The sequence below is a fragment of the Passer domesticus genome, chromosome 5, assembly GCF_036417665.1.
Source record: "Passer domesticus isolate bPasDom1 chromosome 5, bPasDom1.hap1, whole genome shotgun sequence".
Taxonomy (NCBI): domain Eukaryota; kingdom Metazoa; phylum Chordata; class Aves; order Passeriformes; family Passeridae; genus Passer; species Passer domesticus.
In genome coordinates, this window is record NC_087478.1 from 12687936 (window position 1) to 12709816 (window position 21881).

Genomic DNA, 21881 nt, shown 5'->3' on the forward strand with positions numbered 1-21881 from the left:
ACTGGTAACTTGTAAAGCTTTAAGAACCATATATAAGAATGGAATTGATGAAAAATGTGAAACTATTTGGACTGCAAAAGAGCTCCCATATATATACTGAGGTGAAATAAACATTCACATTTTTCATAGGTCCAAATTAGCCAGCATCAAATATATACAATGCATACCAAGTTAGAGCTAGTTAGCTATGTTTGCTAGCCAGTCATTACAAAAAAAAAACAAACAAACAACTGCCCTCCCAATCTTGTATACAAATGAATCCAAGAAAGGATTACCTTTAGAACAGTGTCAAGGGGATTCCCAGAATCTGGTCTAATAATAAGTGGTGCCTCTGGACTTCGGGCTTCAATTATATGCCTTAGGTCATCACCCCATATTTTCTCACAGGCATTGTAAATGTCGTAGCTGTCACTAACCACAGATACAGGCACTGAAGAAAACTGTGTTACTATGTGTTCAAAAGCATCTTTTTCATGATCTTTCCCCCAAGCTGTTATGGTACTGCAAAGGCAATTGAAAAATTCACATTAGAATTGCATTTACATGTCATTCTCTATTTCCTTCCAGCAACAGTTCGAGACAATGATGAGCAGTATGATTACACAACAGCAGAAACTATGTGCTTATCAGCTCTGTGTTGCACGGATTATAAATACACTATATACTAAATAAACAGATTTAATTCAGACAGGGAACTACAGATGCAAGGACAGAACATCTGCTCTGACAACTTCATGCTACAAAATGGAAAGTTTGGAATGAAGCACCTCACCATGTGTTAGAAAAATATAAAGAAGAAAACAGAATTTTTTCTTTTTTAATAGTGATATAAAGCAAATATTCTCACTTATACAACAGTCCTCTAGAGGAACCTCAGAACATTACCCTTGGCACAAGGCCACAGGTGAGCACATAAACCAGAGCTGCTGAGAGCAGTAGTAAGTTACCAAATGCAGTTGATCTGCAGTAGCTGCTCAGACCAGCTGACATAAGTGACTTTACTAACTTGTGTGCAAAGACCTAAAAATGCTCTCATGCACAACACAAGAGTCAGTGGGCACTGAATTTTCACCTTAAAATTCCAGCATTATCTGCTGTGTGGACAAGTCCCAGATCATGGTAGCAGGGAGAGAAACAAACTTTATTTCACAGAAGTTGGGCCAGACTCAGAAGAGCCCTGCTGACATACCAGGCAAGCACCATGCTCAGAACACCACTTTGTATTGGAGGTTGTGGAACAGTAAAACAATTCTGTAAAAATTTGGGTCTCTTGTATGAGACCTTTTTGTGTACTAACTTGGAAAGGGTGACTGCAGTCTGCATTTGGTGGGCAAATTTTAAGTAGGATAGCTCTCTGTTCTAATACCACCACTTTAATACGCTGGGCAAAAGACACTTTATCTTGACTCCATGCGTTTCTTTTTGCTTTTATTACAATATATTTTACAGTAGCTTTGATGATCAGAAATTTCAGACAAAAACTGTCATGTCTATTGGTCAGGCAGGAGCTCTAGAGCAGCACTACAGCAATGGTACATAAGTTCTATGAAGCAGTGCTGCTTTAAAGATGATCACTACCCTACAAGGGCTATTCATCTAAGCCTGAATGAATAATGACTATTTAAAATCAATAGTAAATATTTACCTGGGTTTTGTGCTCACTATGAAACATACAACCAACCTTGTTTTATATTCTCATTTCAGTGTGTAGACATGCAACTGAAATTCAAGGATTTGCACTCATTCCCAACCTTGTACAGGACATGGATTGGAAAAAAGTAAGAGCTCTGTCTCTCAAATATTTGAGATCAGTTTCCCTACACTTAAAAACTCATTCACCATTCTTAGTGATATAGCAAGGATTTACCATTACAAGTTATACTGATGGGAAGCTTGAGAGCAACTGCCTCTTCTGGAGGGAGAACATGAACTGTGAGAGTCCAGAACTGCAACTCAGAGTTTGTCAATTTATGATTTCATATTTAAAACAAAATTTGAAGCTCATAATGAGAATCCTCAACATCTATAGGCTATACACCTTCAAGCTTATTCTAAAAAGACACCGATAACAAGGTTACAGTTAAAAACATGTAAAATACACTTATAGCTAAGAACAACCATGCTACTTATGTGCCCCTAGAACATATAGAGGCATCAGTACAGAACTGCAGCTTCAACAGCTGGATCAGTCATGGCTAACACTGTATGCTCTATTTCTGGATACAAAGAGGGGCAAGAAAAGAATTATATTTTGTTAAGCTATTCTTAGAAAGGCTTAGACTAGTATCTTACCTGTGTTCAGCAGCTGGAACAGAATATCCTGGAACAGGATCTTTTGTACCATAGTACTTTTTAATTAATGCTATTCCTGCTACAGTGTCTGTTCCTTTGAAGTTCACCAAGTGAGCTGAAGCTCCTATTCCTGCAGTCTGAAGAAGATGTGACTGTCAGTTTCCATGCCACATACAGAAGCCTCCAGTCACCACCTAGCACTAGTTTGTAACAGGAAGGCTGACTCAATTCCCACTTCACCAACATTCCCTTCATTCACTCACCCTGGGAAGACACAGAAAACTTCTCCAGTCTAGTGCTCACAGTTCAGACACTGTACCCACCCCCACGCCAGACCTCCCCCTCCACACTTAGTCCAAGCACAGTGTTCTGTACATTCACAATTTCAGAGCACAACAGGGCCACAGAGGTTAACAGCCACATCTACAACTCTTCATAGTTAGGAACAATCAGACTTTTCAAATTGTTAGACAAGCAGTTTTACCTCTTGAGAAGAAACTCCTCTGTAGCCAAAGTCATGCAGTTTATATTCCAGTCCTTCCAAGCTGCCAGAAGTCTCCAGCAAATATTTGGCCAAAATCTTTTTCTGCTCTCTAGAGTTTGTAGCCACTGTGATTGGGTACCATGACTGCACAAGAATAGTCTAAAACAAAATCCATCATAATGTTAGGTGCATATTTGTTTAGAGCTTGACAATGCCCACCTGGCATTTATTCAGGCACAAAAAGGTCTATTTATTTTCAAAGTACTGATGCCTCCAACAGTTTGCTTTAGGGCTTAAGTAATTAGCCTTTATAAGGTAGGCAAGGTATTGACCTTCTCAGGAGTTATCACTAGTAAAATACTGACACACAGTTGCCCCCATCCTCCTTTCTTATGGATAAAAGTACTGCTGTGAATTTCCTGTACAATTATTATGATCCCTTGCCAGGTGGGGGAAAAAGGTCTGTGTAAGATGACTACAGAAAAGAATTAAAGCAGAAAATGAAAGTTGCCAGAGATTTCCTGTAAAGCAATACAGGATTCAACCTTTAAGTGCATTAGTATTTACTTAGAAAAAATGTGTTAAATTTCCAAAACATACCTCAATCCAATTTGTGAGCCAGTAGCACTCTGGATCTGTGTTTTCTACTGTGAAAAGAACATTTCCTCTGGGAATTACAGAGCCCTCAGGAACAGCCTTTATTTCTATGGGAAGATGGCCATCATATTTCTGTGTAAGAAACAGTGATGTTATTAAACAACAGGAAAGATTAGAATCTACAGCTCTTTTATTTAACTGCAATGGATAGAAGGCTATGAGTAAATAAAAGCTTTCTTCTTAATTTCTTTCAACTCTAAAAATAAACCCACCAGTCCAAATAAATTAAAAAATCCATATTTATCAAAAAAGGATAAAAATCATGTAACTTAAAACCCAGTCTCTTTATCAGTTGTATTCCTTGAGCAAACTGAGCCAGGAAAGCTTAAGCATTCTATAGAAATACATAAGTTCTACCCACAGAACAAGAAATACTACTAATTTTCTTCCATGCTTTCACACGCAGTAAGCTAAAAAAAGTTCAGCTACTATCCAGATTTTTAAAAATCTACTAGTTTTGCTTAGTACAGATGTATGCTTTCTTCATTTATTACAGCAGGATCTATTTAATAACTATTTTAGAGAATATTTTCATTTCAATTACTCACTAAACATGGAGTTTTATATTGGAATGTCACTCTTTTGTCAGTCTTTTATCCCCAAAGGACTAAACATTGTGTAAAATATGCCCTTTGAAAAAGAGTAACCTGCAAATAGCAACTCTAGAAGACTAATTATAACTTTCTGACAGAGTTCTGCAAGCTGTACTAGCAATACTGAAAATGTTTTGGATGGTAATATATTTTGACAGAAAGCTTCCCATGAGATATCCTGTTAAAGGCAACAAAAATTGCATCAATTCAGAGAAATTACAGATTCATAAGTAGCACCAAAACATATTCTCCAGTACTCAACAGACATCAGAAATCTCCTCTACTTTACAGTTTATAAGTTTGTACAAAAATGCAATAACCTGAAGCAAACTGTGTTTTTATACCACACAGGGTCTAGTTGTCAGATTTGAAGGTATATGGATTAACAAAAGACAACAAAGCCTTCAAAAAGGCTCAAAATAATTTATTCATGAGTCAATGAAGGCAAAAGTATAATTAAGTGAAAAAAAACTGAACAGATCTCAGAGTTGCTGTAGGTGCTGATTTTGCCCATGGAAAAAAAGTGATATGATCATGCCATGGCTCTGTATTATAGTCTTAGGCAAAAATTTTGGATAGACTTGACTTGCACAATTCAGGACTTCCATCTCCATCTCTCATCATCGATTCCTGCCAACTTCCAGCCTTTACACCAGCTCACTGATCTCCAGGAAATCCTTTTCTTTCTTCCAGCCCTTCACCCTATCAGTATTTACCCATTCATTTTTCTCAGGTACAAGCTGATAGGTGTACATTTCAAATTCATCCTGGCACTTCACTCACACAGCCCCTGCACCCTCCCCCTTACCCACCACACCTGAGGCAACTGAGCTAGGGAGAAAGAGGGCCAGGTGTGTGAACACACACTGGAATTCAGGGAGCACAAGCAGGGCCTCTGTGCATAAAGGGCACACAAAGACTCCAAGACTACATACACTTCCAGTTTGAGAGCCACCAGCACATGAGATCAAGACATGAAAATCATGTTTGGGTTTTTATCTACATAAATACACACACACAATTTTAATAAGAAAACCTGACAAAGGAATAGAAATACACAGAAGGTATGCAGGAATGCTTATTTTGACTAAAACAAAAGTTGAATGGACTTAGTCAAGCCACATTACAACTCAGTGAGGACAGATAAGCAAAATTAAAAGCGTATTAATTCTGTTTATCCAAAGAGGGATCAAGCTTACTTTAACACAGATGAAAGCAGTTCACAATGTATAATGTAGCTTAAACACAAACATGGATTGAATTCACATTTGTAGTTCTTTGAACTGGTTCCAGGTCCTCTACAAACCTCTCCATAACTCTCTTAGAAAACTGTGGGCTTATGTACCTTGCTGCCATTTGCAACACTTAGTTGACAGTCACTCTTCTCTTGCACACCCATGGTCCACCCCAGTGGCAGAATGACATCCAGACACATTAACAAAGATGCCACCATAAAAGTACATACAATTAGGGTATCCAGGGAAATATAAATGCACAGGACTAAAAAAGGGGCTTTCAAATGCCAAAAATATTCACTCACCAAAACCCACAATGAAACTAAGCATTTAATTACTCTGCAGAGATTATTACAGCTCTGATGAATGCTATTAGTCTGAATCTGCTGCTTTTACAGAGAAGAGATGTCTGCAATTACTCGAAGTCAAACACTTTTTTAAACAAAAGGGGAAAAGGGTAATTGTGAAAAGACTGAAGTTGAAAGGTTTTGTGTCTTGGAAGTGCTCAAGCCTTGTATTTTATAATAAAATTCAATATTCATGTCTCTGAAAAATTTACAAAACAACAGAACAAAACGTGAATTTCCTCAAACTATTTATACACCCAGGAAGTTGCAATGCTTTCTGCATTAAACACTGTAATGATTATTAGAGAAAGAAATGTAAATGATGCAGGCAACCACTGAGTGCTGTATCACACATGGAGACCTGCCAACAAGCCCCCAGTCACTCACAGGAGCTGGCTGATGGCAGCCAGAAATCCTTATTACCTGCAAAGCCACATCTGGCATCTGAAAGGATGAAAATTACTTTTCTCCAAGGAATTACAATTATATGATTATTCTTTGACAGCTGCTACTCCCTGTACACTAAACATGAAAAGCTAAATTTATCTAGTCTTTACTATCAAGATTAAAAGGAGAGAGTGTCATATTTATTCTACAGTTGATTCAGAAATCTGCCACAATGATCTCCAACTATTTTTGCAATTTTTTTTACCTCTAGAATATAGTTCCATCCCTTTTCATTGAAGACATCATCTTGAAAATGCTCCCTATATACTTCTTTGGCTTCCTTGATTTTCTCTTTGGTCACCACTTTACCTGGAGTTTCAGAAACAGATTAAAGCTTAGAAACTTGCAATATTCATCAACTGATAAAATAAATAACAAAAGGGTTGAGGCACAGCAAAGTTACTATGCCTTCAATAAAGATATGAAGACAGTGTCAGATGCAGAATGTTTAAACCAAACTTTAATTTATTATACAGATTAGAATGCTCAAGAAACCATGAGGGTAAAATACACTTGTGGTTTGCAGATGACTCAGGAAAATTTTGAGATTATTACTCTTTTACGACGGTCAAAAACCAGTCAAGAGGTTTAACAGCAGTGCTTTTCACAGAGGAATGTGTTGATTGTGCAAGCTGGTACATGCAGCAAGGGCATATCTAGCACAAGGGTTAAGCTATGCCATTCCAGGGAGAATCCCCATGGAGAGACTTTGCAACCAACCTTTGACTGACCACTTGTTAAGTTCTAGGAACCAGCAGACTAACCACATTATTTGAATAAGCATGCTGCTGCTTAGGGCCAGTCATCTACCTTAGAGAACAACCCTCAGATTGCTAAAGACAAAAGAAACAAAATTATCAAGTGTTTTGATTATAATAGAATTTCAATCTTTGGTGGAATTGGCAGAGATGTCTTTTGGATGAAGACAAAATCACATAAGATGTATGACTAAAGTATTCCTTTAAAGCTTGGCAGAAGGCAACATGCACTCAGGTCAGAACAGGTGATATTTGTACATAAGGCAAAAAAGATTTTAAACAGCACCAAGGAATTTTCAGATGTTACTTTTAAAATTATCACTATAAAAATCACTTTCACATGTAGCTGCCATACTCAATGATCTAAGCTGAGGGCCATCAAAAATTTAGGGAAAATTAAAATTTAAGGAAATTTAAAATCATTATTGGTTTACACAGTAAACAAACCAGCAAATACAGAACTCAAGTTAATGCTCAAAATGCAAAATGTGTTTTCCATCAAATCTTCTCTGCTTTTGAGTCTATGCACAGCTTTGGCCTCTTTCCATTTGTTTCAATTTTGCTCACTGAAGTTGCAACATGAACACCTTTTCATTTCTAATACACCACTGGCATAAATAAAGGTAATAGAGAGGTGTCTGGATTAAGAAGTTAATACCAGTTTATGAGGGTGACCAACTTTTTCACAATCACATAAATAAGATATTATGCATGTCACTACTTGTGGTCTATCAGCATAACCTGGAATTGTTTCAACTGTAAGACTACAAGCTAGAGAAAAAGATAGATATTTAATTAGAGAAAAGGTTTTACTGGAATTTGAGAGAGTTACCTTTTAAATATTTATTCAGAATGTACTGCAAGCCATAAAATACTGTTTCTTCATATTTCACTTTCTTTAATTTGGAATTTTCAGTCTTCTTTTCACGACATTCAAAGTAGGAATATACTTTGCTTGTGTTCGGTGGATATTGCTTGTAGTGTGTAACCTACATCAAGAAAAACTTCAGTAAGAACTCAAAACATCACTACAAAGCACAAGAGAAATAATATTTATACATTAAAGCTTAAAAGTAACTCCCAGCTCTTCTGGACTGCGATTATTTATCCATTCACATTCTACACAAGTATTCACAGAATTTCCAGGTTTTTAACCCCCTCCAATTTCCAGTTCAAAAGACTGACTTCCCTCTGTTATTCCCTGCTGCTTTATCTAGTCTTCTTTCCCCCTAACCTCCCCCTCCCCTGATACCTGGCTTTGATTAACTGGGAATGACACTGGCTAGTATTTTAGGAGCAGCACTGAACACCAAGGTGCCAGGTCAGTTCTTGCTCTGCCACAGTTTGGCCAAGCCTAACAGCTACAGGAAGCACAAAATTCCATGCCACCACCAAACACCTGCTTGTATTTGACTTCAGTTTTGAAGGCTTCCATCCCACAGCTCAGATAAAAGCCACCCAGACTGAAGAAGGCAGTGGCAATGGCCTTTACCCAAGTGTCCCATTCCCATCAGCAGAGTGGGTCTCTCAAACCCTGGTTACAGCAAAGCCAGTTTACAAACCCGTTACTGTCAGTAATGCTGCCAAAATCTACCTGAGCTTTGTACCTCCCTACAAAGTTGGCTAGATGGGCTTTTTTTGAAAAAAATCACATAAAGGAAGCATGAGGAGTTGCTGCCTGTGTGTTTTACATGAAAACTGGCCATGTAACACACAATGTTATGCTAAATTCAACTATTACAGCTTTTCAGAGCTCCTCATAGTAAATCTAGCCAGAAATTTACTTTCAGTAATAACAGCATTTGAAATAAGTACACTCTAAACACCCAAAACCTGCAAAATTTTATCTTCCAATGTGTAAAAAGCAAACTCCATGCAAAATCCTTAATTCCATACTGAACAAAAAGAATACACAAGGATGTAAACTTTGCACTATCAATGTTTAAATTACAGAATACACAAATCAAGGTAAAGTATCCTCAAACGAAGGTATCAAGAGTTTTCTTAAATTATGATGGAAAGTCTGTGACTAAGTCTATACATTCCATAAGGAAAAACTGTTCCCACAACTGAGAAAGCAGCACTGTACATCAGAACAAAATTCAAATGGTTGGAAACTCATGTCTGAATTTTTTTCAAACTCCTATGTTTACAGGTTAGAGTATGAATTCATTATATGTGCCTTGCTGTTACTTACCCAAAACCTTAAAAATTTCTGTTTCTAATACCACAAGGAATTGGAAAAGGGATAGTTTTACTGTTTTCTCCTTTCTTGTCCTGATTTTTTAAACATATCTCCCACATTCTCCAAGAAAAATATTTGAAGGTTGCATTACCTGTATTCCTAAAACTGTATGTTAAAGGATTTTAAAAAGACAGTTTCCTTTCTCCTCTCAAATGTCCTTTAAATTTAGTATTTCACTCAGACTGGACAATGAACTACTCCACTGAATTTTTTGGTTCTCCTATACCAGCACAAGGCTGTTATGGTTGTGTTTCCAATGCTGCAAGGAAACATTCAAGAAAGGTCAATTTAAAGATCATTCTATTGTCTTTGCTTGTATGAGGTTTACAAGGCCAATCAAATAAAACCCAAGCTTGTCATTGCAAGTTTTCTGCCCCGACTTCAAACAAAGCATGGCACCACAGGCATTAAATGGAGCACGAACCTATTCTGTTACAATTCCACAGCCACTCAAAAGCAGAATGCCTAAGAGTAGCAATGTCAGACCCAAAGACAAAACCTGGCTTTTAGATTTAGTTCTAGCTATTAATAAACATCTCACTTCACAAATTACAACATGCCCTTCTCTAGTTCTACGCAGAACTTCCAAGAACTACATCACACTGCCAGCTCAAAGAAAACTCTCTGCATGATATCATCGCATTTAAAGGAAAACAAAATCCCTGCACAAAATAAAACACACACACACCATCCTCTCGTCTTTACTATGGAGCAGACAAAAATAGGCTCCATTTGACATGTCTAACTAGTGGGTGCATGAACACACACACACATATATGTACACAAACCCTTTACAAGAAATTGTATTAAATGCACTCTGAGAAAAAGATCCTGTAACAAATCCTTAGAATGCTCAAGCGCTGTAAAGACACGGAGAGTGGGAACTCCTCCCTTCCCACTGGTGCCACCAAGATAAGTTACAGCAATGTCATGAAAAATTTCACTCAGTTTTACTGCTGGTACTGGACTTTTGAGTTTGTGATTTCAGAGTAAAGGCTCGACACAGAGCTCAGCAGCTGCAAGTGTACACAGCACATGTCCCAAACAGGAGCCATTCTCCAAATGAATATCTCAATTCCTTGTGGCAAGCTTGAGAGCAAACCAAAGCAATGCTGCTGTTCTCATCACAACAGTTCAAACAATAAAAACTACATTTGCACAAGATAGGATACTCAGGCTTCTTTTAAAAAGTTCATACAACTTACCAACTATGGGCAAGTTACTGAAGCCAACACCTATATTGTAAAAAAAAAATCTGTGTCATCTTCTGCTCACATCTTGAAAATATATTCGACTTTGACAGTTCAAAGGCATCTCTTCCAGCTACGTGTTTCTCTCTGTCAAAATGGTAACATGCCCAAATTAGCTTAGGGTGCACAGTGCACCCACTGAGTTGGTGTCACCTTTTCTTATTGCATTTGAGTACATTCCTTTTAGGAACTTATTCTAGCTCTTTGAAGCATGATCACAAAACACAGTGCTCTGGCTGCAAAGAAGAACTTGAGAGCTGAAGTCAGGCTGAAATGTTAACAGATTTATCCTTTATATGGCATGCCTGGGGACACAGCTCCTCCCAACTACCTTGCTGACAGTTTCAACCCAAAAAACCCCCATTCAAGTTTCTCAAACATTGCATCACAGGTTTAGCTATCTTTTCTGACATAAGATTAGACCTTAACCTGAACATACATACTAGCTAGTGTCCAGAAGATAGTTACTTCTAGGATTAAAACATATATGAAAGTTTTGTGTTTTACAGAAATATAATTTTATTAAGTTGCTGTAAGTACTTGGAGATAAGGAACTAACTTTGCAAGTCACACGTGTAGTATTCAATTATATTCTTCACACATTAGAATCTATTTAAACAGTTAAAAAATACACATCCCTGGCAATTAAAATATTTACATCTGAGCAAAACTTACAGCTGTAATTTTAAAGATACTTCTTTCGACATTCCACAAAGCTGTTAGTTTTACCTATAAAACTGAGACACCCTTTTAAATATTACTCAATATTTAAAGGCACAATCACAATCTTAAAAGTACCACACTTTCCTACCACTGGTTACTTGAAGGGGGGCTTGTAAAAAAGATGTGGACACACTTTTTAGCAGGGCCTGTAGCAACAGGACAAGGAGTGATGTTTTAAATGAAAGGAGGGTAGATTCAGACTAGATATAATAATTTTTTTGTAATGAAGTTAGTGAAACACTGGAGCAGGTTGCCCAGAGAGCTGATAGATGACCCACCCCTGGAAACTCTCAAGGTCAGGTTGGATGGGGCTTTGAGCAAACTGGTCTAGTTGAAGATGTCCCTGCTCACTGCAAAGGGGCTGGACTAGATTGCCTTTGAAGATCCCTTTCAACCCAAACTATTCTTTCATTCATGTTGTATAGGTGTGCAAGAAGTTAAGCACAAGACCTACAACCCCTGCTGAGTTGTCTGGCCATCTGTTTTGCTCCCAAGCCCTCAGACAGGGCACCATACTTATCAGAATATCTGCCACAAAATGTCACAGCAGCTGATTGTATTAGCTGTCATTTCTGGGCTTCTATGACATGGGGAAATAACATCCATCTGCCATAGTGGTGGTCAGGAGGTTTGGCATGTAGTGAAATGCCTGGTGGTAAAAAAAGTGTGAAAAAAGGTCAAGATCTAGGAGTGGGAACAGTTCACAGAAGACACAAAGAATGCAATTGAAAACAAAAGAAATCAACCAACAAGAAAAAAACCTGACACAACACTATAAGGCACTTGGACAATGAAAACTATGCTTCAAAAAATGCCTGATCTTTCCTTGTTGTCTGATGAAGACTCGCATATTTCTGTATCCTAAAGGAGACTAGAAAAAACAACCAGAGGCAATGTACAATATTTGATATTAAATTTTATGTGGCTTAAGAGATTAAGGCAGCATTGATAACTCTATGCTTTAGTTGGGGGATGACAAAGGCAGGACTTGTACACATGAGCTCTTGATAAGCAGGAGTGACTATAAATTCAGTAGGAAAGCCCTTCTCTTCAGGAAGGAAAAAAACCTCTAACCAACAAACAGAAAAGCAAACAAAAGCCTCTACTGGGATGAAGAGACCCTTACAAGAAAACAACTCACCCAAGCATCTTCAAAGGCCTTTTGATGTTTAGTTCAAAGGCTGTGGTTTAGGTTTTGTCTATAAAACATACGACAAACAGCCTTGGCACTACTACCTACAAGATTATGTACTATGACTGAAATAGAGCACTTTTATTCCAGTTGTGATAGCTCCTTATTTGGTTTAATGCAAATAAAGGTATATTCCGAACAAAGAGTACTTTCAACAAGGACCACATCTATTTAAGTAAATCAAATTTTTTGCGGAAAAAAACATGAACCACAAATTGCATATAGATAATCAAAAAAACACCCCAAACATTAAGAGTTAAATTTTAAGAAAAAGGAATTAATGAGTATTCATCATAAAATAGGGATGACTGAGGTAAATGCTGCATTTTTCTAAGCTAGATAAGAAGATATTTGACATAAAAATATAAATATTCTTATAATCTACAAGCTTTGTTGTATAGGATATTGTGACAAACTTTAAAAGGTTATTTAAGCCTATGCATTTCAACCATTTTAAAACATGGGAAAAATAGAGATGACGTGAGAAGTCAGGTGTGGCCACAATCTCCATTGGTGCTAATTCCTGATGCTCCCCTAGGTCAGATGCCAACATGAACCATCAGAAAGATGCTTCCATGCCCTGTCTACAGTGGAGAAAGCAAACCCCCAAACATTTACCCAGCAGGATCTTGCCTGTACGGTAACTCTCACGCGACAAAAAGACACCAGTTCAAGTAAGACAGTATTTGAACTTTCTGGCGCTGTTTTGAAAAATCCTTAGTGCTAAATGGGTACAGAATAACCTGGTCACTGAACCCATGGTGCCACACAGCCACAGCCATGAAGACTCAGAGGGACAGGGGGCAGGTCAAGCACAAGCAGCATGGCCTGGACTCTGGGCTGCTTGGCCAGGACACTGCAGTCTGCAGCACCAAAGCAAGGCTTGGTCACTGGACTGCAAGCCTTGATCTGCAAGAGACATTTAGGGGATCCTCACCCCCAGTATGCCCTACTGAGTTAGTTTTAGTGCAGTGGTACTGCTGGTATTTACACCAGGGAGACTTCCGCAAAGCACCCAAGACCTCCATGAGTTTTGGTATTACATATTATTTACAAACATTATGGAAAGAGGCCATGGGATGAAATACTGCATTGCCTAAACCTCTAGGAGATTTAGCCAACAGAGCAGCTAAAAGCAAAGTTTGCCAGCAACCTACACAGAAAACATTATCAGCAACAATGAGGAGGTGAACCAGGACTCGGGAGCAAAGGGACTGCTCTATCAGATATACCTCACTGAGATTAAATAATCAACAGCAGTGATAAAGCATTGTGACCCTCTTCAGAAAAAAACCCAACACAACTGTGACTAACAGTTATATTCAACAGGGATGTTTGGCAGCATTCAAGCAATCACAGAAGCAATGCACACCACAACAGTGGAAAAGAAAACCAAACCAAAGCTGGTACAATCAAACGATAAATTTATTTGAACAAGAGAGGAAATGCCAGAAAAATCAATGTTTAATAATTCAAGAGAAAGGGCATCCAACAACAGCAGGTAAAGTGCAAGACATTCTTGAGTGAGTTAAAAAAAAAAAAAAAAGCTAAGAGTCAAGTAGAATCTTACTATTTTGATTATACAAACTTCAGATTACCATAAGGCAAAAAAAAAGCCTAGAGACTCCAGGCGCCTTATTAGAATGCATAAGATTGAGACAATGTTCAAGAACCAAAGTGAGAATATTGGGAAGTATATTCTCAGCTCTTATGAGATGAGAGAGATAAGCTAATGGAGGTTATGACTGAATGATGACCTTGTACCACTTCTAATGTCTCCATATTCGAGTTCATCTGTCATTTCTTATATGTGTAATGAAAAATAGAGGACCAGAGATGAGGAAAAAGAAGTTAAGAGACCAGTCAGTACTATGAAAAATAAGGAAAGCACATGCAAGCAACTGAATTCCTATGGAAGCTGCACATTATCAGCAGAGATGCTACACATGACCAGGTTCCACATTCATTTAAACCATAAGCTCAAGTGTAAGCAGTAAAACTGAATGCGTTCTAATTTTCTCAGACAAAACACAGTGCTTAAAAACAGCTACATTTCGCAGTAGATTACTTTACCACTAAAGACTTTCGTGGTTTTTGTTGTGGTTTAACCCCAATTGGCAACCAAGCCCTAAATGCCACTCACTCACTCCTCCCAGCAAGACGGGAGAGAATCCAAAGGGTGAAAGTGGAAAACTCATGGCTTGGGATACAGACAGTTTAACAGGGAAAGCAAAACAAAACTTCTCTGCACGTAAGCAAAGCAGAACAGAGAATTCATTCATCATTCCCACGGGCAGACAGGTGTTCAGGCATTCCCAAAAAAGCAGGGCTCCAGCCTGTGTACTGGGGAAGACAAATGCCACTACTCCAAATGTTCCTCCTTTTACTCCTTCTTCCCCCAGCTTTATACACTAAGCATGATGACACGTGGTATGGAATATCCCTCGGGTCAGCTGGGGTCAGCTGTCCTGGTGTCCCCTCCCAGCTTCTTGTGCACCCCCAGCCTCCTTGCTGGTGGGATGGTGTATGGGGCAGAAAAGGCCTTGACTCTGTGCAGGACCTACTCAGCAAAATTAAAAATATCCCTGAATTATCAGCATTGTTTTCAACACCAATCCAAAACACAGCCTCATACCAGCTACTAGGAAGAAAATTAACTCCACCTCCGTCAAGCCATCAGTTTTACATCCAAGATTATCACAAAAGAGATGACAAAATGCCTTATGTTTACTATCTACACATTTGTCACTAGTCCGCTGTACTACTGCACATGCTGCACTAAGTTTCCTGTTCCTTAATGAAAAACATTCACCTTTTCAGCAATGAAAGCTGCAGTGGTTCTAGAAAGGTTGCTTCCCATTAATTTAAAAATTGTCTGAATACTGTACAGTGGCAGTGCTCCTTTCGAGCAATGGTGTCTTGGGGTTTGTAACAGGACCATGCAAATCAAAACTTGGAAAATAATGAACCTAGAGAGTGTGAAGATTGTGTCTTACAAGGAGTGCCGAGCCACACGCTTCCAATGCTTTCCACTGGCAGAGTTACAGGAGATAACACACTCACACTTCCACCACAAGATTTTAATTAAGAGAAAAAAAAATAAATATGGGCTGCTGTAAAGAATATTTTGCCATCATCAAGTACTAGTCAAATCCAGTAGGCTAAAGAGTACTCATGTTTCTTCCTCACATACCTCTAGTCTTCTAAATAAAGAATATACAGGCAGTCAGAGCCTAGAATAAACACAGACTCACGTGAAGTGCTTCAGAAGTCAGTGCTCTCCTACATCCACGCAGAGTAAAAAGTCATCAGAAGTGACAAATACTTAAAATTCAAATGTAAGGCATAGAGAATTAAAACATACATTTTGGGTTTCCTTGAATCATCCAAAAAGAAATTAATTCTGAAACAGATCTCATTTACAGTCTAGATAGCAAGTCAGCTCCTCCTAAGAGGTAATTGCATGGCAGCTTATTATAACTATCAGCTTAATTACGAAACATGCCAAGCAACAGTAATAGATCTCATTGGCAAAAGCAAAATAAGCTATTATTACTCCAGCAAACAAGGTTCAGTCAATAGCCTTTCCCCACTTGCAGCTCATGGTCCATCCAACCCAGGCCTGGTCCGTGCCAGCCACGGCTGCCTTCCCACTGAACAACACAGCTCGGCCAAGCTGATCCTCTCTATACATTTCAGACTACCTATACTCTGGAATATTTACTGCCTGTGCAGAAATAAACAAATATAGGCTAAACAGAGCACTGGGAATCAGAGAGAAAGAAAATGCGGAGGAGGTGTGTCAACAACATCAGACAAATGAGGCACTGAGGGGCATGGACCCTTTCACTGGGAAAGGACAGAGAGTGAACAGAGCCCCACTGCCACAGAGGGGCAAGGCTGCTATAGAGTATTGCACAATGTATACACAGCTAGCTGTATAGATGGAGCTGTATAAATTGTGTCTTGCTATAGACCAAGACATCACACAACACTGTCATTTTCAAGGAGCCAGCTGATACCCCCTCACTTGCAGCAATCAATGAGGACTTGGACTTCAGCAGAAAACTTCACTAGGAGAAATGTCATTGCTATAGTGCACATAAAAACACTGAGGTTCCCCAGATAACACTGCATTGATGAATCTCTTGAGAGTCCCACAATCAGAATAATTAAAAAGACTGCTGTTACTTATCAGCCTGCTGCACACACACTACACCAAATGCCCATGCCCAGACTCTGAGGGGATGGCATAAAATTCCCAGCATACAGGAGGAACTATACTTTTGGGGGATTTGTAAAAGCTGAAGAATACAGAACAAAGGACACAGGAAGAAGAATCTAAGTGATGCAAAAACATTTATCTTGTTATGGGGTTTAGAGATAAACTGTATCAGTTGAAGCCCAGCCTCAAAATTCGGGAGCACTTGTACAACTGAGTAAGTTCTAGTCTATAATAGAAGCTCAGTACTGGAACCAGTGCATATTCACCTACTGGGAACTACTCCTGTCTAGAAATATTCACTTTACTAGCAATCAGCATGACACTCAGCAGTTTTTCAAAAACACTTGAAAGATTTTGAAACTGAGTATTTAATAATCTCTACTGTTTAAGAGGAAATGTCCTATGACGCACATGCAGACAGGAAAATAGTGCAGAAGGAGGGGAGGCTGGAAAGGCTCTCAACAGACAAATCTTTGCCTACTGAATTACTTTGTTTCTGAAGTTGTGTAGGCACTAAACCAGTAATGAGTTGGTTTTTTCACCCCAAACTTCCAGCTACACCAACAGAGACACTGGAGCTAGTACTCAAACAAACAACTTGTGGCAGACATGACCCTGAGATGCCACAACTTTTTTCTGATGGACAACTGCCCAAGCTAGGGTTGTACCACTCACTATGGTCTGCAGGTACTTTTTCTTTTACAGTTGTTTATTTCTATGTCATTTTTGTCACCAACATTAGCTTGTATGGACTGGCATCTACTACAATTAGATCACCATGTAAACTTCTGAGCTGACCCATGTTTTTTCTCAGTCTAAATGTTATGTAAAGACAGTTCTGCATATACAAACAAATGCTACAGTTGTGGATACAGCAGAACTATCTCAACAAAATAAAATGAAAAGAAAAAATTCCCCAATCAACTCTCACAGTTGTTTTAATTGCTAATAAGTGTTTGGTTACTCCTGTAAAAAGCTTGACATTGCAAACTACCAGATATTTTAGTGCAATTTTACTGAAAGTGCTCTCACTAAGTGTGTTTCATTGATTAGGAAACAACAGTATCATCCAGGGAGAAGATAAGTGATGTTTGCTCATATTACCTAACAAGATAAAAGCAGCTACTTGTTTAAGCATTGTTCAGACACTGGAATTCCCAAGATTTGGAAGAAAGCATATGGAAAGACAGACAATTTGAATAGCCCTAACAAAGGAACTGAGGGGGGCAACTGCTCTAAATATAATACAAAATGCTCCTAAGCCGTCACAGAAAACCTCATCCAAATTTGGTTTTAAACTGGGGAAAAAAAAAAAAGGAGAAAAAAAAAGAACACCTCAGACCTTTATTTGACCTCTTTAAGATTTCTACCACTCCTGGAATGTCACCAAGTCATCTATACTATGAGACAGCAAACAAAACAGAAGCAAACTGGTTTCATGTCACTCCAGTGTGCTGTACTACCACCAATCCTTGAGCACACCCAGAGAATTTAGGAAAAGTAGTGTGCAACTCAGATTTGAAGTAGCTACTGTTTTAACCCAGACCTGCAGTATTTAATGTGATCAGTCTCAGACATGGAAAAAAGTGTAACTTCCGTATTTGAGTAAGTTGGATAACAAACACTTAAACCTGGTTCATAAAGAGCACTGTAGTGAGATTACACCGGAATGGAAGCAGCTTTGCAAGCCCTCAGTCGCAGCGTCAGGATGCCCTGACTGAGCTGCTCCAAGATTTACCAGCATCTCGCCACCTTCCAAAACTCCTTCCCACAAACAGCAACACTAGCTGTTAACTTTCTTTATGTCTTGATGCAACTTGTAGTAATAATAACAATAATGAGAATAATAGTAAAATTAATAATATCACCACAAGTCAGCAGCTACTGAGGTTTGTACTTTGGTAGTTACTCAGTAACGAGAGCTGGTCACAACACAGCTTTTGCTTTTTCTATTCCTCTATGCAGAAGCACCCTCATCCCTGAAAACTCATCCCAGCATCCCAGCGTTCAAAGAGCTAAAACACAACAAACGCTTTACAACGATAACCAGCACCATTCCTGCAGTTTTGTTCAGGCCACCAACAACCTCGTCGACACAGAAGGAAAGGAGCGAGCCTGGCAGGCTGGGAGCGGCGGGGCCGCCGCAGAACGGCTGTGCCCCGGCGCGGGGCTGAGGGCGCAGGGCCGCTGCCCGGCCCGGCACAGCGAGGAGCCGCCGGGCACGCAGCACCGGCTGGGAGCGGACAGGGCGCCTGCACTTTGTCACTGCTGTCAGCCCCGCTATTTCCAAGAAACGCAGGGAGGGCCGTGCGGCGCGCCGCTCCCTCCGAGCCCTGCCGAGCGAATGTGACACCGCAGCGGCCGGCAGCGGAGCACAGGGCTCGAAAACACGGGTTTTGTGCCAGCCGGCTCCCGGAGCGCGCTGCATCACCGCCCGGAGCTCAGCCGCGGGCGGCGAGCGGAGCAGAGCGGGCGGAGGAAGGCGCCACTGCCCCGCGGCAGCGCCGTGCGCGCCCTCCCGACCCCGGCCGGCGCGGGGGGCGGGCAGCCCGGCGGGGCCGGACCGCGCTCGGGGCCGGGCGGCCCCCGCCCCCCGCCATGGCCGGCCCCGCGCCCAGAGGCGGCGGGATGGCGGCGCCCACCCCGCCCGCTTTCACTTTCTTTTCTGGCCCCGCCGCTGCCCCGGCCGCGCGGCCCCGGCACCCCGCGGGGGCGGCTCGGGGCGGCCGGGGGCGCAAGGGGCAGCCCCGGCCAGGCCTGCGCCGTGCCCCCCGCACCGCCCGGGAGAGGCCGGGCACCCTCGCTGGCGCCCCGGGGGCTCTCCCAGCCCCACCAGGCGGGCAGGGGGCCGGTGGCGGCGGGACCGGCCTGGCTCGGCGTCCCGCGGATGGCGCGCACCGGCGGGTCCGGTGTCCGCAGAGGTGACCCCCTCTCTCCCGCCCGACTGTCCGTGCCCACCTTGTAGGAGTCGGTGGCGAGGAGGATGTTGAACTCGGCTCCCGCCGCAGCACACTCCATGTCGCCGAGCCCCGGGAGGCGCCGCCGCCCGCACGGACAGAACCGGGCTCCGCCGCCACCGCTGGCGTTTTGAGCGGGGGGAGCGCGGAGAGAGGGGGCGGGGCGGAAACAGGGGAGCGCGGCCTGGGCGGGCGCGCGCGGCCACGCCGATTGGCTGGGCCCCTCTGCCGCCGAGGGCGGTGCCGCGACGTCACCGAGAGGTGGGCGGGGCCGGGGCGCCGCGGGGTCTCTGATTGGCCCCGCCGCTGGCCGGTGCAGGGGGAGGGGCGGGCGGGGAGCGTCCCGCGCCGCACGTTCTCTTTCATTGGGGTTTGGGCGGGGCCGGCTCGGTGACGTCACCGCGCCACGGGCGAGCGCCCTCTGGCGGCGGCCGGGCGGCGCGCGCTCGGCCGAACGGGCGGTGGGGCCGAGGCGGGCGGGGGCGGCGCGCGTGCGCGGAGCGGGCCCGGTTTCGCTTCTCGGCGGCCGCGGTTCCGGGAAAGGGGAGGCGGGATCGGGATCGGGACCGGGATCGGCACCGGGACCGGGACCGGGACCGGCCCCGCGGGGGAACCCCGCCCGCACCCGCTCCCGGCCGCGCCGAGCTCCAGGGCAGCCGCTGCGCCCTGCGGTGCCTTGTACCGGGACCTGATGCCCGTGTGGGAAGGGACCTCCCGGCCTTCCCGGGCGCCCAGCTCTCCATCCACCCCCGCTCCGATGTCCGGCGCCCGCTGCCTCAGCGGAAGAACGTGACACTTTTTGAGGGAAAATATTTCCGAGCGTTCTTTAAAGTTGCTGTTGATCAGGGATTACATATAAAGTTACACCTGCTGCTCGGCGCGGTGGTGTTCGGTCAGAGGGGGACTTAGCACCTCAAAGGTCTTTTCCAGCCTAAGGGATCTGTGAGTCCGTGAGTTGTTCTGAGACAAGAGAACGCTCCTTTGGAGCAAGCAGCAAATAGAGTTCCTGTCACAGCCATGGCTCGTCCACACCTGGAAGATTGTCTCCCTCTCTGCTAATCAGGCATATGGAAAAATAACTATTAACAATGCTGAGCTACTGCATTAAAAAAAAAAAAAAAGCTACTCGGTTAGCCTTTTCTGTAAAACCACTGGAGAATTAAAACTTAGGTTGTTGTTTGATCATATACAAACCCATAAATTGTACAACTGCTGTTTATTAATATGATTCAGACACATTGGGTTTCACCATCAGATTTTGATAGAAATAAGAATATCCAAAAAAAAAAAAAAAAAGAAGAGCAAAGAGTAAGGTTAAGAGATCTAGGAATGAGATCTAGGTATTTCTGACATCATTCTGTGTAGATCCTGGTGTATCCATAACGTCCCTGTGAGCCACATTAATTTGATTACCCTCGTGAGTCCCTGTTGACCTCAGCATGCTCTTGTTTTATGTCATTCCATGAGAGAAAAGCACCAGGTTTATATCTATAAATATATATACCTTGCCCAGAGAGGCTGTGGGGTTTCCCTTGCTGGAGATACCCAGTGCCCATCCAGCCACAATCCTGTGAGAGCTGTGTGCTCTGGGCTGGCCATCTTGTTTGAGTACTGTTTTTCACCAAAATCTGCAAATAGCAATGGTAATTGCTGTTATTGCTGTCAGCCACCATGAACTTGCAACTAATTCTTGTCTTAGATGTTCTGCTTGCTTTTGTTCAGTCTCATGGACACAAAGTTATCTTCTTACCATAACTTCCCCATCAGAGCAAAAAAAAAAAAAATTTCAATTTTCTTTCCAAGATTTCACTGTAGCTCTTCCCCTTTTTATCTCTGCTTGTTTGTTGCTGCATAGACAACCCAGTCTGCTCTCTTCCACTGGCAAGACTGATCTAAAAGTGCTTGCTACTTTAGAAAGCTGCTCTACCTTTTTCACATCCCTCTTAAATAAAAAAATATTTTTTTAAAATTGTCCGGACTTAACTCTTCCTTAGTTCCTTCTGAGGATTCCTTTTGTGGAGTTTCTCATCAATGTAACAACACAATCATGGGACAATTTGAAATTATCTTTATATGCAAATCTCCCATGTTTTGTCACAAGATTTTCTTCTGTGGTGTCACACCAGGACTTTGCCCCTTAACACATCCTCTATCTGTGTTATCTGTCCTTATCTTTTTCATGGTGAAATCTCTCTGCTGCAAGGGACAAAGCCTAATTTATTTTTTAAAAATTCTGCTTTAATATAAAGCTGATTAGTAAAAAGCAAAAGTTATTTTATCAGATCAGTCCTTTATCTAAACTTCAGCAAGAAATTGGAGAAGTCAGAAAAATACTACAGGGGGTTTTTTTTGTTTTTGTTTTAAATGGCTTTTCTCACCACAGAATTCTGCTGATATATCTTCAAGCCTTCAATAGAATAATTAATGATGATTTGCTCAGACAGAATTTTTGTCAGCATCTTGTTCCCCCTCCTGT

The 21881-nt window shown here is 41.7% G+C and overlaps 1 protein-coding gene across 2 annotated transcripts in view; it reads right to left on the reverse strand.

Moving 5' to 3' along the window:
- The window catches only part of NAMPT (nicotinamide phosphoribosyltransferase), a 29972-nt gene extending 10409 nt beyond the window's left edge, over positions 1-19563 (reverse strand). For both annotated transcript variants that reach the window (XM_064422014.1, XM_064422013.1), the window contains exons 1-7: positions 19407-19563; positions 7646-7802; positions 6261-6364; positions 3377-3505; positions 2777-2935; positions 2293-2429; positions 276-501 (exon numbers count right to left, since the gene is read on the reverse strand). In XM_064422014.1, the coding sequence (XP_064278084.1) occupies positions 276-501; positions 2293-2429; positions 2777-2935; positions 3377-3505; positions 6261-6364; positions 7646-7802; positions 19407-19466 (972 nt within the window). In that variant the 5' untranslated portion in view covers positions 19467-19563. The remainder of the gene's footprint in view (positions 1-275; positions 502-2292; positions 2430-2776; positions 2936-3376; positions 3506-6260; positions 6365-7645; positions 7803-19406) is intronic.
- Between the last annotated feature and the right edge of the window lie 2318 nt (positions 19564-21881).